Consider the following 16,578-nt stretch of genomic DNA (forward strand, 5'->3'; position numbering starts at 1 on the left):
GGGAGAAAAGCCTAGGAGTACATCTCTAGACATGTATTGGGCCAATGGCCCAATCCGAGGACGTAACTAGTCCGAGGACGAATAACTGCTTGCATGAGGGTTAGTGGTAGTAAGTAAAGGGGTAAAATCCGATCAGGATCGCCTGGCAAAGGTCAGAGGTGGAGTGTCATCTCAGCAGAGTAAAGTCGAGGTAAGAGGAAGTGTACTGTCGTCAAAAGCAACATTCCAGACCGTTCCATGGATAAGGATAAACATTAAGAAGGGACATGACAGAGGAAATCTACAAATATCTTGGGAAAAGCTGCTACCACCACATTAAATATACCACAGCTAACTCTCTAGCAGCATTAATGATGAAGTGATCCCTAAACAGTAATTCTCAACTTTCCAGCTACTATCCAAAGACTTTAGGGAGGGGTTGATGGGTTGGGCCCACTTCATGTTGCTTTTGGGGAAACATTAACAATTGCCAGTTTCTTCTTTTGTAACAGGTATCAAATTGTTACAATATTTCAATATCTTCGGTGTTCATAACTTGAAAATATGTCACATCATCAAGCACTTCTCATCAGGTGATTTTTTTTTTTTTTTTTTTTTATATATCTTTAATATATTATCTATAGATCACAGTGCATTAGTCTGCAATTTCTTTTTTTTTTCCCTTCACGTGTTGTGAAAAATGGGGTTCATGGGTGTTCAAATCCTCCTAAACTTGGTGGTGGTGCCATAGCATGACCAAGGATGGAACCAAAATCTGGATTGAAAGGAGGCCAAAGTATAAAAACAAACAACAAAGGTATTTGCTTGATATCTTCTCAAAAACAAAAGCATATTTGCTTGATAGACCCAATCTTCATGCTCTAAACACTATAATAATACTTATAGACTCACAATCAGACTTTATAAGATACTAGCTTATAACCACATGCATATGGATGGATACACTTAAAGATATATAATAAAATGCTATATTATAGTTCATAGATCGCAGCAGGAAAAAAGTAATTTTTTCGATTTTCTAAAATTATAGTTGATAGCCTAGCAAAATTAAGAAGCTTCCTAATTTTAAAAATAAAAATAAAAATTATTTGTTACAACAAGTAGGGAATTAGAACCTTAATTCTCCAAGTAAAGGAGGCCAAACATTATCACTGAATTGCAACAGGAGGGTCCATAAAAAGGTTAACGCTATTAAGAAAAAAAATTACATTTTATATTTACTGTAATTCATCATAGTTCATAGTTCATTAACGGTGGAAGGTGCAATAACAAGCTAAATAATTACATCTTCCACAATATGCCGTCTCCATGGTTATACATAGATCGCAGCAATTATTTTGTGAAAAAGAACGAATGCATAATTCAGTCCATAATTGACTTTTGCGTTCAATGAAACGATTCACACGTATATCTAGTTTAGGAAATATCTTACAAGTTTGAATCTGTATCTTGCACTCTACCTGAGAGAAAAAAACACATGTAAAATGGGTGAGTGAACAAACTTCATGAAATTTGTATACAAAAGTATAGGAGTGAAAAATTGGTCAAAAAAAATCAAATGCGCAAACATTAATACAATTTACTCAAATTTTTATAATAAATGAACAAATACATATAATGTTCGTGGCGAGGGGTGTGGCTTACTTTCATTACTTTTTTAATTGGAATCTCCTTTTGTTTTAATGAGAGATTGCCACATCACCTACAACTAAATAAAATGTGAAAATTAAAACCTACCCCCCTTACCATTGTATATTTAAAACAAAAAGACATATCCAGTTAAAAAAGTACTAGAGGTGTGATCTTTCCTCACTTTGATGGGAGTAATTATGTATACTAAAAGGTGAGGATGAAAGCCTTCTTGAAATCTCTGGATGAGAGAGTACAACTGTCTGTTGAAACTGGTTGGGAAAAATCTGCTACTTCTTTGGCTCAATGGACTGATGCTCAAAAGGAAGCTACTAGTCATAACAGCAAGGCTATGAATGCTATATTTAATGTTGTTTCACTAGAAGAAATTAAAAAGATATCTAATGTAGAAGTAGCACACACTGCATGGAATATCTTACAAACTATACTTGAAGGAACTAAAGCTGTCAAAACCAATAAATTGCAACAGTTGACTTCTAAATTTGAGAGTATCAAAATGTCTGAGGATGAATCATTTGATGAATTTTATGCTAAACTCAATGACATTGTTAACTTTGCATTTAATCTGCGTGAAGTTTATGTGAAACCTAAGATAGAATAATCTTAAGATCCTTAACAAAAGACTTTACACCCAAAGTGACAGCCATCACTGAAAGTAAGGATGTAGATATCATTCCTGTTGATAAACTTGTAGGATCCCTTCAAATTTATGAGTCTCACCTTCCTAAGACCAAAAGATTAAATCTTTGGCCTTGAAATCAATAGATGATGTTGATGATAGTGTGTTTCACAATGAAATCTCTTCTATTGAAATTGCTTACCTTACTAAACAATTCAGAAACTTTTTGAAAATAACAATACAAATGCAAGAAACAAAATCTTTGCTGACTATAAGAATGTGAAGAAGAATGAGCAACCTAAGAATGATTCATTCGAAAAACCTAATTTTGGAAAAGAAAAGGTTGGTCAAACTTCTAGCAGTTCTTTTGGTCAACAATGTTTTGATTGTCAACGTTATGGACATATAAAATTTGAATGTCCTACATACTTGAGGTCTAAAGGAAAGGCCATGGCTGTCACTTTAAGTGACGGTGAAGGATCTAATCATGATTTTGATAGTGATCAGGAAGGCAAGTTCATGGCCTTCACTGATGCTGTTGGACACTTAGAATGAGCAACCTTCATACCCCGAAAAATATTGTGTAGAAAGCATGGTTGCAATATATAAAAGTTTAGACCATTATATATATATATATATATATATATATATATGTATATATGTGTGTGTAAATATATATTTGGCAAGCTCTCAAATAAAGTTGGCCGATAAAAAAATGAAATAGCTAAACCGGAAATAACCAAGGGAATATATATCTGTCTAAGGTGAAACCTTGTCATTTAATCCCATGTTTAAATACAATTAATCTTCCTAACGTTTTATTGTGTTCAAAACGTTTGACAAATACTAAAGGTTTGGATAGCCATAATGTTAAAAAGCGTTTGAGCACTAATGACAATAACTTCAGCCAATTAAGGTCAGAATTAAAAACAATGTATTAAGATTGAGGGATTGTTTGGGATTTGCTTATTTTGTTGACACTGAAAACTTTTTGTTAAAAATACTGTAAATAAAGGTAAAATTAAGCTAAAATAGTACAGTGGGGCCCATGAATAGTACTAAAAAGTACAATGAGGCCCATGAATAATAGCAAAAATAAGCTGAATAGTAAAATAAGTTGGCAAAAAATAAGCTATCAAAATGCAACCTGAATAAAGGGAAAAACGTTAGCCAATAACGTTTACTAGGTAAGCAACTCATAACAGATAGTTGAATGAAAGGTAATAAATAAAAAATATTACTATTTTTATAAAAATATTTTAACAAGAACAAAATGCCACATGGCTGTAACTTATTCTTAATTCTTGCACAAACTGATATTAATTTAATTACATCATTAAGCCTATTCGATTACACATTGGAGCTTTACATTGATGCTGCTGGACACTTAGCTGCTGCTGATGCATTCGTTACTGCATCACTATGTGTGTAAGGTGAAGATGCCTGTTTTGGGTGGCGACAAAGAATTCTCATCCTCAAGCCTCTTTACCAAGGATTTATTGGTCAGTTCACGTAAGGCAATTCTTTGGAGAATTTGGAGTATGGCAATCTAAATTGCTCTAGCGGGATGATTAGCCGTGGAGTTGTTTGTAAGAGACAATTTTTAATTAAATCTCTTGTTCTTTAGTGCTCAATCTAGATATCTAATGAGCTATATATCACTGGAGCACTCTTTCTTCACAAAATTTCAAATGAGGTTAGAGTTATCATAAATGACATATGTCAGGCCATTTTATTAATGTGTTTTTTCAACTAGTTTTTATAAAGTCCAAATCTCCTAACCCATTTTTGCTGAATTATATTACAACAAAATGGTAAATTATAAATACTTTGTTTCTTTCTTATACTTAGAAAAAAAAAAAACATTAAATAGTGGCAAAATATGCATTTAGATTTTAGAGTATCAATAACTCTAAATTGTAGTGCGCAAATTTGAAATCAGCTAAACTTCACATAAAAAACTGGGTTAAATAACAAGCGTTCCCCACTTGTTCCAAGCTTGAACCCATATACGATTTATACAAAAAGCTTGCCAAGCTCTACACTATTAGACATTATATAGGCCTAAAAACAATTTGACCTATATGTCCAAAAAAATGTGTATAGGGCTCTTAACTCTGTGTTTACCGTCATTCCATTCCAGTGATGCTGATAAACTGGAAATATTGTTCAATGGTGGCCCCTTTATCACAACCATGAAAGATTTTTTCTCGTACAAGTGACTAAAAGCTAGTTCTTTCGGAACAACAGTGACCTTGAGAGTTGCTGGTGCCTTGACAATTGCCTTGTATATACCTTTTTCCAAGCCAACATTTGTAACTGTCCTATGAAAGATGGCTGATATACTAGAGTTAGCGCTATTAAGTTGCAAATACATGGATGGGTAATTTAGGGCATCATGTCCTCCAATGTCAGGGATACTTGAGCAATTTGTTTTCTCTTCAGTGAACACTTTTAGTGCTGTCCCGGAGTAACCCTCATTACATAGGAAGTGGATGTAGTCGGACTTTGACACGTCATAGATCAAACCGGGATGCAGTGCTCTAACTGGGTCAATTTGGCCGGCCCCGTAGGCTAACTCAGCTTGGACATCTTTGATTTTCAATTCAGATGCTGATCATCAATTAAGAAGCAAAATTATAAAACACTCAGAAAGCCTAGCTAATTTTCATATAAAACTTATTTTAGGGAAGTATGGGATGATATCTTGATCTATGTGTTTACATAGAAGGAATACATATGTACGTTAAGATTATTACAAATTTTACTACTTGAGCTTAACACACTAAGGTGACTATAAATTTGATTGGTGCAACTTCAATAACTAATAAATAAATATTTAATTTTTTTTTTTTGTGAATAGTGTCACACTAGTTTGTAAGGGTAGTGCAATAAAATTTGTAGCATCTCCATTAATCACAGAGAAAATCCATATCACAATTAAGATTTGAATTAAGCCATCACAACAAATATATATTAACATGTGTAATATTTACTCTAAACCAACTGGCATGTTAAGTATTAACAACATTGCTGGTAAACAATAAGCAATGTGATTGCATTAGAGAATTTCAATTAAACACTAATAACCTCTAATTGACACCATTCAAGTGGTGGTTCTTGTAAAGTGGCACTAATCTTTAACACATTAAATGGGAGAATTTAAGGGGACTAACCAGTTGTCATTAAGGCCGATTTGATTGCAGCAGGAGACCAATTAGGGTGGAATGATTTGACATAGGCAGCGGCAGCTGCCACATGAGGGCAAGCCATTGATGTTCCAGAAATTATATTATACACATCAAATCGGTTGTCTTCAAGATCCCCAGTCACTGATGAAAGTTTAGAGTAAGCAGCGAGAATATCTATTCCAGGTGCCACAATATCCGGCTGCAAATCATACATAATTTAAAACCCTCATTCTAGTATATATGCTAAAAAAAAAATACACAAATTTATGCCTATAATGGTAATCATTGCAAGGGTTACCTTAATTATGGTGGAAGAGATCGTGTTCGGGCCTCGAGATGAAAAGGAAGCCACAAAGGGTGTAGCGGCATTGTGGACTGCTATAGACTTGTATATGACAGCTTGAGGGGCTCTAAAAGTTTTACCAATGAAAAAAAAAAATCGTAAAGAAAGTTAAAATATCAATTAGAAAATAAATATAGGTAGAATAAAAAATAAAAAAAATGGTTCCCTATACTTACCTGGTTGAGTTGACATATATTTCAATTTTGTCACCAACATTAGCATCAATGAAGGCAGCAGGGATGGTAAATGTAAACCCTGTATCTGTCTGCTGTTGGAGAGATACAAGAGCCCCCAACCCACCTATTTGCTTAACGTAATCTTGAATTAGTCCTTCTTTGCATAGCACAATCTTTCCCTTGACCTTATTTACGTCCAAACTCCCATCATCACATAACCTGCCCAATTCTTTAATTGGTTAGTGCTACTAATATTAGCAGACAAGGGTGATCTTCAATTAAATTTGAAATAATAATCATACTCTAACATAATCTAAGTGTATATGTGTGAAACTCATTCCTAGAGATTTGAACTCTAATCCTTGCCCTTCTTCCCTTTATACCACAAGAACTTATATTTGTAAAGGGACTATCATGTCAAGGGTAAGCATCAGTTAAAATTCCTTATAATTACCAAGGAGAGTGATCTTGTTCTAAACTTCTATTGGCTGCTTTTACCGCAGTGGTTAGAGGGTACATCCGTTTATTTGGTGAAAACGTGTTGATGGAAAATCCCTGTTATACAATGCACCAATAAATGTATATGTTAAAATCATATATATATTTAGAAAACCCACACACAAATCAATGAAGAAATATTAGACTCATTATTAAATATTATAGAAATCAAAGACTCATCAAATATTAGAAAGAAGTAACTTACACCAATCTTCTCAACCAAAAAAAAAAAAGAAAAAAAAAGGGGAGCTTACAGCAGTTTTTATGCCATTTCCAACTTTAACCAGAGTCCTAAACTGCCTATCCATGCCAGAAGCGCCAACAGTCAATATCCAAGGAGCTGTGTTTTGCACAGAATACAAATATGGGCCGTTATTCCCAGCTGAACATGTTGTCAAAATCCCCCTCTTCATTGCATGAAAGGCACCGATCGCAATGGGACTGTTAAAATAGCTTGTCGAATCCCCTCCGATGGATATTGATATCAAGTCAACTCCATCATCAATGGCATCATCTAGTCCAGCCAGAAGGTCTATATCACTGCAACCATCGGCCCAACACACCTTGTACATTGCAATGCGTGCTGATGGAACCCCACCTCGAGCTGTGCCTTTGGCTAAACCGTATAAGCTTGCCCCTGCTATCGAGGCACCTGCTATGGTGGACGAAGTGTGACTGCCGTGGCCTTCCTCATCTATTGGGGATGGATTTGGGTGGGGAGTGGTGGAACCGTGGTTGTAGAACCTTGCACCTATTACCTTGCTGCATAAAATGGTAAATGGCTTGGAAATTAAATGAGACATCCATGCATGTACAAAAGTAATATTTAAAAAGACAACATTTTTTTCAGAATGGTTGATATGATATTTTGTGATAGGAATAAAATTACTTTAATTTAGATTCATTCAACATTGTTTTTATTGTGCATCGCCATATTAACAATTGTAAAAAAAAAATTTAATTAATCAAATATTGTGTTATTAGACACATTGTTTTGTGGTAGGTCACAATCTAGGAGAGAGATTGAGATTGTTTACTTGTTACAGTGAGTGAAGTTGCCTCTGACTTGGCATGTACCCTTCCATTTTGATGGAGGAGGTCCAAATCCTTTGTCGCCAAAACTTGGAGCATCGATATAAATTCCTAAAAAATAAGGGGAGGAGAATGGAAAGATTAGAAAAGTGATTAAAATTCCTCCACGATGACAGGTTACATGGAATAGTCAAAACTCTATGAGAAGTAATCTTAACTTAGTACCTGTATCTAATACAGCAACAATAATATTACTTTCAATTTGATGATTTCTCTTCACTGATTGAGGCATTCCTAAGAAATCCCATGATCTTGTGGTATGAAGTTTTTGCATTTTGCTAGGAAACACCGACACCACATTTTCGTTCTCTGTAATGGATGCATATATGTATATAAATTACATAAGACAATCAACCCAAGAAAAAGAAATGATGTGTTACATGAAGTTTTTAATGTGCACCTTGTAGTCTTTGAACTTCTTGTGGCAATAGGTTTGCTGCAAATGCATTAAAACTCTTTGTGTAGCTATATATTCTGGACTGTTGGGCAATATGATCACTGAAAAACGGCAATACTCAATCGTTTAATTGTCCACCCAAATGTTACAACTTAAATTTTTTTTTTTTTATTAATGAGAAACAAAGTACAAAAACACACACAAGGGAGAGGGAAAGATGTTCTAACACAAAGGCACACCACAACTCTACTCAAAAGCCATGGTGACTTTTAAGAGAGGATGGGGCAAGTTATACAACACACAACACTCTCTCTTAAGCAATGTGGGACATTTATTTATTTTTTTGAGAAACAAATACACACATAGGAGAGGGAAAAAGTGTTACAATTTGTTGCATGCTAGATGTGATGTCATATCATATATGGATTACACCCTAAGAACTAATTTTATATCATAGGAAAGTCTGATGCTATACATATTGATAAGCTCCTAAGTCCTAAGTCCTATAGCCATTATGGAACCCTCCCCACCACCAAATCTTTGACCCTTGTATAAATTATACCTACCGAATTTGTTATATATGAAGTTGAACAGTTGGAATGTATAATTTACTTTCCATGAAAGTTAAGAACAAATCAACTTTAATTGCTAGAGAAAATTTTGGGATTAGTGAACAAATTAAGAGTTTGATTGCTAGAGAAAATCATGGGATTGGGACAATTAATATTTAATATGTAATTCAAATTAAGATTATTTTTTACTTTTGTATGTAATTCTATTATAAATATGGATTCTATTGTAATTTACTATCATTAAAGGTGTATGAGAAAATATAGTCTTTTGAGCTCGTTTCGTAGTTGTTGGCCATTTAGCCAAATCATGTAAACTCCAATGTTTTCTCTCTTCTTCCTTCTCTTTTCTTTATATCTCATTTACTAATTTCTACATGAACTATTCCAAGTATAAATTACCACTAAAAAAAAAAACTATTCCATGTAAGAAACAAATGGAAAACTATTGTTTGAACTAAACATGAGTAGATGTAAGTAGGAATGAGCATTGACCCGGCCAACCCAACCCACATGACTGACCTGACCCGACCCGACCCGAAGGGTCTTGGGCGGGTTGAATGGATACTTGGGTCGGGTTCGGGTCCAATATTCGGGTCTGCCTTGGGTTCAGGTCGGTTTTGGGTCCAACCCGACCCGACCGATCTTTAAAAAAAAAAAAAAAAACCACACACACAACTAATGTATTAGACAAGCACGAAACTAAGGTTCAGAATCTTGTACTATTTTTAGTAAAAATATGATATAGACCCAAGAGAGAGAGATTCCCCTCAAAAGAGAGAGAGAGATATGTAGTGTTTTTTTTTTTTTTTTTTTTTTTGTTATGTTAGAGAAAATAGGACTGTATTTATGATGATAGAAACAAATACGAAAATGATACTATTCCATACTCGTTAGTTAGACTTAGCACCTAATTGGATAATGGAATTTAATCTTCTTAATTTATTGTTTAAAGGGCATTTTCAATAGTCTTTCATGAGCTTCCGTAGATTAACTCTACTATTTAATATTTTTAATAGATCTTTTCCGTAATTTTCAAAGTCAAGTGTTGATTTTATATATTGTTTTTATTTAAATAGTAATGCTCTTTTCTTGCAATATTTCCAAATATAACTTTTAACATAATTACAAAGCTCTTAACAACTTTCAATATATATTAGTATATGCGTGAGATAAAAATAAATTGAATTTGACTAAGCTTATGTTTTAGATTAACTAAATTTGTAAAGCTAGAGAAAATAAGACATTAATTTGTAAAGCAAGTCGTTACAACTTATTAATATTTCGTGTTTGCCACACGATGACCACATTTTAATTAACTGCAGAGGGAATGTACTAATGTTGCATCAAACTAACCTATTTGCTTCTATTCTTAGATAAGAATAGAATACATACAAAGTTAGTCAGTTCCCTTCATTTCACCAAATGACATTTTTTTGCCTAATCAAGAAATTGTAAAAGTTATATTTAAATACAAACTAACCTATTTGACATTTTCCCGAAACTTTCAAATGTTGTTTTTATATATTGATTTTATTTAAATAGTAATGGTCTTTTCTTGCAATATTTCCAAATATAATTTTTAGCATAATTTAGTTTATTGTAGCATAATTTTCTAATGACAATACTTTCCATCCAAATGAAGGTTAAAATGATAATAAAATAATTGGAATTTGCAAAAAAGGAATAACTCTAACAATAATATTTTCCATAGTGAAAGTCAAATTGTTGTTCAAAAAATATTTTATTTCAGTCCTAATTATATCAAGGATCTTGTTTCTTATTGGAAAGTATATTTCCAAACTAAGCCTAGTGCTGATGTAAACAAAAATGGTAAATTTTATTTTCTCATTCAAAGAGGAGCGGGTCAAGATATATACAAGGAAAAAAATTGTAAAAGTTTGTTGCCTAATCAAGAAATCACGACCATTAAGCCTATACGACAATAAATAAATTATTGAATTTAATTTTTCACATTAATGTAAATCACTAAATTAGTAAAATAATTTCAATAAAAATATTGCCTAAACAACTACTAAATTTGCATGTTGAATTTCTCTTTGTTAAAAAGGTATGTGTTTCGAATCAAAAAAAAAAAAAAAAGAAAAAAAAAAAGGTATGTGTTTTGAATTGATTTTGACTTTTGAGACTCCTATCAATGTAACGAAAGAAAAATAAGAGTCAGAAACACATGACAAATTTGGGATTTTGATTTCCATGGCACTGTTGATATTTGCATGTTGAAAATGCTTCTTGATAACTAAATAAGTAAAATAATTTCAATAAAATATTGCCTAAACAAACATGAATTAACTTTATAAAAAAAAAAAAAAAAAAAAAAGCAATTAACATTTATTATCATAAAAAGTGGAGATCCTTCAAACATGGAAGTTTAAAAATAAAAATAAAACTATGACAACTTTTAAATGGCAAGTTTGAGTAATAGGGTAAGTAATTTTTTCCCCATTAATAACTCATTAAAGTGGTGGCTATTTCAATGTTTATGTAGGCCTTTCACAGTTTCACCTTCACACAATTTGAAGAAAAAAAAAAAAAAAAAAAAAGGATAGACCCAACCCAATGCCCGACCCGAGACCCGTAACTTTCGGGTTGGGTCGGGTTTCTCCTTGATAAACTCGATTGTTATCAGGTCGGGTTGTGAGTGGCAGTAAAACCAACCTGACCCAACCCGATATCAGTCCTAGATGTAAGCATGTAATGTTTAGATATTTTGTCATCCCACTTACTCTTTAACAACTGAAGAAAGCAAGTTGTGATGAAGATCAATAGCAGAGGCTTCTGACTGCAGTGCCTCTCCCATGTACACGATGTACGCCTATGTAGTAATGAAAAACAAAACAAATTTCTGATTATATGAAGGAAATTATAATATTAAATAATATACATTATTACTATTCATACAAATTAAAAAATTATATTCACCTTTCTAACTGTATCGCTAGAACCATAACTGAATGACCAATGAAGCTGCGTAGCCAGAAGGAAGAGGGTGATCATACAAATTCGAACCATTTTTGATTCCTCCTTTGTATGTAGTACCGCTCTTCCTTTCTCTCATGCTTTCTGTCTTGGTCCTATATTTATAGTCACAGATTTTGCCTTTTGTGTTTTCCTATTCTGGTGGAGATTTTTGAGCTAAAATGGAATCATTGACTTTTTCCAAAATTACAATTCTTGCATATACTAATTAATTAAAGGCAAGGATGGGGAGATTTGGATTGAGATCTCGTGCAATATCCTAGGTATTGCACGGTGTGCAATAGCACAAATCTCAGCCGCATCTCATTATTTCAAAAACAATCTCTCCGAAAAAAAAAAAAAAAAAAAAAAAAAAAAAAAAAAAACATCCGCATCTCACTTCTCCAGTGCTCCTCCCTCTGCTGTCACCACCACCCTCAGTTTCTGCATCTTACCCAAACCACATCCGCATGCCCACCATCATCTCTGGTCTAACTCTCCACTTTTTCTAGTTGACGAAGCGAACCTTCAACCGTTTCATGGGTTTTGTGAATCTTTGTTTTCTTCCTTCTCTAAACTTGTAAGTAGTTTTTTTTCCAAGATATTTCAAATTTTACTTTTTGTTACCCAGATACAAGTTTTTTTATTATCTCAGTTTTTTTTTTTTTTTTGTAATTATGTAATTTCATGAATTTGATGGTAATACTTTCACTGAATCTGTGTAAAATTACAAATGGAAGATCAAATTGATAGACCTAGTCATTGAATCAGATTGATTTCTTGAAATTTCCAGATTTTTTTTGGCCCCTGAAATTTTTTGCCATACGTGTTCTTGGTGATTTTTTTTTTTTTTTTTTTCCTTTTGATTCCTTTGATATCCATGTTGATCTCTTTGATGATTATGGTTAGTCTTTGATGGAATGATGTATCTTGAACGATTTTTGTACGGGATATTTAGGAATTTATGTCCTATTGATTTTCAACTTGTGTTCATTTCTTATACACTCCATCTGTTTGATAAAATGCAGCAATAATTACTAGTTTTGCACATTTGTTTTATTAAAATTTGGATTGTTGAGTTTTCAAATATTGTTTTGTGAAAATACTTATTTGCTTGGCAATTTTCATGGATGGGTGTTGTGATGTCATTTGTGGTGGTATTGTTTAGCTGTGTGGAGATTCTAGGCAAGGGGGTTTAGAAGGAGAAAAAGGAAATATACTATATCAAGCTTTAGCATGAATGAGGTTTATGTGAGAGCATAACTTTTTTTATAAAAAAATTATTATTTACATGTGTTTGATAATTTTGCATAAATGGTGTTTGAAAAATGCAACTTGAAACGGTTTTAGGATGTTTGCATAGTATAAATTAAAATGTTAAACCTTGAGTTTCAGCCATTAATTATTTTTCATGGAAGAATTGCTCGTTTTCATCTCTGCAATTGAAAGATTTTTTTTCTTTTAGATGCAACTAAAGTTTGAAAGCTTACTTGGAATTTTCAGATTTTGGTTCATTCTTTGTAATAATGAATTTTGTTTTTTGGTAGTGCAGGCATGTGATACATCTATTCTGTTGGGTTTGCTGAAGAAGAAAGAAAGAATGATGCTCTTGTATATGTTACCTATCAGATTTGTTACATGTTTATCACGGCAAGCATGCAAGACCAAATTATGCAACATTTTTGGAGAGACATATTAATAGGGATCAAGTTAAACATATCCACTTTGATAAGGTGATGAAGATGAAGTTTAAGTCCCATGTATTTCAATATTAGTTTAGATCAGGTTCAATAAGCTTTATCTATCTTATAATGTTGGGTAGATTCTCATAGAATGCTTATCAATTACTTGTAATGTTGATTTATATTCAGCCACGTGGAATAAATAATGTTTGATTAGTTCATTAACTTTTGTGAACCATTTAAAACGCAAGATTTGAGCTCCTATTGTATAGACCCTTGTTATCATTTTGGTGTTACATAGTTGTTCTATTGTTGCTTGTTAATGAACCATTTCTAAGAGTTATGGAAGTCAGTTTAGTGTGATGTATATCATGTAGGTGGAGTCGTTTTCTAATTCAGTTGGTCAATTTAACCAGTTGTGTTTATTGAGTCTCTTGTTTTCAAGTCCTAGTGTGTCAATTATTAGCTATTTTCTTTCCTTCATTTTAGTGGTTGTGATTCCTTGTTTTTCAAATTTAAATGTTGTAATTGCTGGTATAAAACCTTTTGTGTTGCAATCCTAATTTCTTTTGTGCTAAAACCAACTCCTTTTAGTGTTAAAACTAGCTAGTAATTTAAGTAAGTTGCATGATTGCTTGTTAATTTTACAATTGTTGGAAACTTTCATATCATATTTCTCATAAACCATGTACAAAGAAATCTGCCAACTTTTATTACTTCTTCAAAAAGTATAAAGAAAACCAAGATCCCTTAACAAAACAGTGACTAAGGGATCACTTGGCCAAAACCAAATATTTATAGGGGCAAATAGTTAATAGAGACAAAGGTAGCAACGATTTCTCTAGAATAATATTACAATCAAAGATTTACATGTATAATCATTTACTTCTCAAGGTCACAAATGATCTTAGACAAGTGAACAAATCAGCCATTGGAAACCAACAACCTTGGACAACTATGCAGCGCAGAAAGTAACTCTCATCATTTGGCATTCAACAACCTCCATTCCCTTCTACCAATGTTATAAGGTTGCACATCAACAAATTGCAAAAGTAGCTTAAACTTGGCCGCTTCGTCCCTGTACACCAGAATAAGAAACCATATCAAGCTCTCTTTTTGTTAACAATTGAAAAGCACATTTTTGCTTTTTCTTTTGCAACTTCAAGCACATTACTACAACTTGGACCCAAAGATTTACAATCATATATTTTGGTGCATTTCTCAATATGACGAATCTCCCTCAAGACTGCACAACATACAAATAAAATATCTTAACATCACTTCAAAGTTTCTAACAAATATTTTCACAAACACCTTCAGTGCATTTCACAATTCAAACCTCAATAGAAACATAGGGAATGAGAAAAAACTGATCATTGTGACAAATTTCAAACTGAGAAATTAGTATCAAGCTAAGAATCATAGCTCTATTTCAGTAAAAGAAGCTAAAAGGAGTAAGAAATATATGATCTTAGGCAAATAAATCAAGAAAAGAGAGAAAAAAAGGGGGGAAATCATAGATTTGGTATCAACATTTCCTAAATGCCAAATCCAATAGATCCAAATCCAATGCTAAAACAACTTAGGGCAGCCAGCAGACCACTTAATGCAGTTAACAAATAAATAGTTTTATTTTTTTATTTTTTTTGTGCTATTTTGAATACAAAATCATAGCTTTTATGAGAATAATTTGTCTACTGTCTGCCTGAGATAAGTGCTCAATGATAACACACTAACTCGAAAATCCAATTTCCATACACATAACATCCCAGTTTTAGCATCACATTAACATAAAAATCCAAAAAGAAAAGAAAAAGGAAGGCAGAATACAAAGAGATAAACTAGAACTCTATGAAGCATTTCAACAAAGACCTTCAGCAACAATAACAGAGGACTCAAAGGACACAGCAACAGCAACAATAAAGAAGCAAGGCAATAACAAAGATCAAAGCAAAGGAAGAAGAAAAAAAAAACAAGAAGGTAGAACTTACCCTTTACATACCCAGATTTTAAGATCTTCACTCAACTACTCCGTGTGTTTACACTAATTTAAGCACACTCAAGAACACAGATTTCACTCACTCAATAACTCACGCACAAATAGACATGTATTTACACAACAAAACAGACTCATATCAAAACCCATTTTGACATCAACCCAAGTCTGTAAACTGTAAACCCCCATCCAACCACCGTTCATTTGAAACCCAAAAATCACCATTCATTTGAAACCCAAAAATCCAAACCAAAGCTATAACCACAACACATATCTGACAGACACAAGCTCACCATCAAACAGATTTTGAATCACAGCACATTCAGCCATACCCAAAACCCCCATTTTTCAAACCCAAACAAAATCATACAGCTCTAGTCATCAAAATAATTAAAACTGAAACAAAAAGAAAAATAAAAGAGAAAATAAATTTGAGAAGGAGAGAGGGAAACCCGGTAGCCACCAGTGGTGGCGACACCGGTAATAAGCACCGCCAACGGCAGTGGTATGGGTGCAATGAGAAGAGAGAGTGCTATGAGAAAACCTTGAAAGAGTAGAAGACTAGACCGGGAAGCATCACCGGTGGTGGTGGTGGTGGTGGTGTGGGACGAGCTGAAGCCCGAAGAGAGAGTTTTTTTCCTGAAATTCAAATTTGGGAAAGCTGAACTGCTAAAGTGAAAAGAGAAGATATAGGGGAGAAATTGAAGCAAGCGGATTGCCAGCGTGGGTATGACGTGTCAATTTTCTGAGCATTAGATTTAATCCATGGCTGATATTAAAGCTATTGTAGCCCGTGCAGTACCGCTCTTCCTTTCTCTCTTGCTTTCTGTCTTGATCATATATTTATAGTAAGAGATTTTGTCTTTTGTGTTTTCCTATTCTGGTGGAGATTTTTGAGCTAAAATGGAATTTTTGACTTTTTTCCAAAATTATGATTCTTGCATAGACTAATTAATTAAATGTAAGGATGGGGAGATTTTATGCAATATGCTAAACAAATGATTCTCCATCTCGCAAGATTTAATTGTGCAATATTAGAAAAAGAGAAGCAATGTTTTCTTTTTTCTATCTTTTGCTCAAAAGGAAAATTAGAATTGGAAGCAGAGGTGTTCAGGTGTAACTCTAATATAATTAATTTCCCATTGTTTCTTTTTTTAGCTTGTCGTCCTTCTTAAGAAGAAATGCTGAAAAAATTTCTGCGTTGAAATTTTTTTGTTTATAGAAATTTTTTATTTTAAATTTTGAATTAATTAAACAATGTACAATTCCTCAAAATTAAACAAATTAAGAGTTTGTTATTTATATAACTAAAACAAGTGTTAAAACTAACTTCTAAACTCACGTTGGAGGCTGAAATAGAATTTTAACAACTTTATTTACACCTTA

General features: G+C 33.1%; 1 protein-coding gene and 2 long non-coding RNA genes across 3 annotated transcripts; 1 reads left to right on the forward strand and 2 right to left on the reverse strand.

Moving 5' to 3' along the window:
* Positions 1-4,349: 4,349 nt before the first annotated feature.
* Positions 4,350-7,280, reverse strand: LOC126704880 (subtilisin-like protease SBT4.15). The gene is made up of 6 exons (XM_050403871.1): positions 6,732-7,280; positions 6,434-6,534; positions 5,980-6,198; positions 5,759-5,870; positions 5,446-5,659; positions 4,350-4,882 (listed from the first exon to the last, which is right to left on the reverse strand). The coding sequence occupies exons 1-6, from the start codon at positions 7,278-7,280 to the stop codon at positions 4,350-4,352; spliced, it is 1,728 nt and encodes a 575-aa protein (XP_050259828.1).
* Positions 7,281-11,590: 4,310 nt separating this feature from the next.
* On the forward strand, positions 11,591-13,481 carry LOC126706624 (uncharacterized). Its single transcript, XR_007648668.1, has 2 exons — positions 11,591-12,094; positions 13,067-13,481. It is a non-coding gene; the product is annotated as an uncharacterized LOC126706624 (long non-coding RNA).
* Positions 13,482-13,885: 404 nt separating this feature from the next.
* On the reverse strand, positions 13,886-16,055 carry LOC126706834 (uncharacterized). Its single transcript, XR_007648719.1, has 2 exons — positions 15,737-16,055; positions 13,886-14,274 (listed from the first exon to the last, which is right to left on the reverse strand). It is a non-coding gene; the product is annotated as an uncharacterized LOC126706834 (long non-coding RNA).
* Between the last annotated feature and the right edge of the window lie 523 nt (positions 16,056-16,578).

This window comes from Quercus robur, chromosome 11 (assembly GCF_932294415.1).
Source record: "Quercus robur chromosome 11, dhQueRobu3.1, whole genome shotgun sequence".
Taxonomy (NCBI): Eukaryota; Viridiplantae; Streptophyta; class Magnoliopsida; order Fagales; family Fagaceae; genus Quercus; species Quercus robur.

What these genes read in the sequence shown, in the direction of transcription:
- LOC126704880 (XM_050403871.1), bottom strand. Translation starts at nt 7,280, where the DNA reads ATGTCTCATTTAATTTCCAAGCCATTTACCATTTTATGCAGCAAGGTA. An exon ending in GAACAAGATCACTCTCCTTG is followed by an intron (nt 6,199 to 6,433) that starts GTAATTATAAGG and finishes AGAATTGGGCAG; the next exon opens with GTTATGTGATGATGGGAGTT. An exon ending in ATCGGCCTTAATGACAACTG is followed by an intron (nt 4,883 to 5,445) that starts GTTAGTCCCCTT and finishes ATTGATGATCAG; the next exon opens with CATCTGAATTGAAAATCAAA.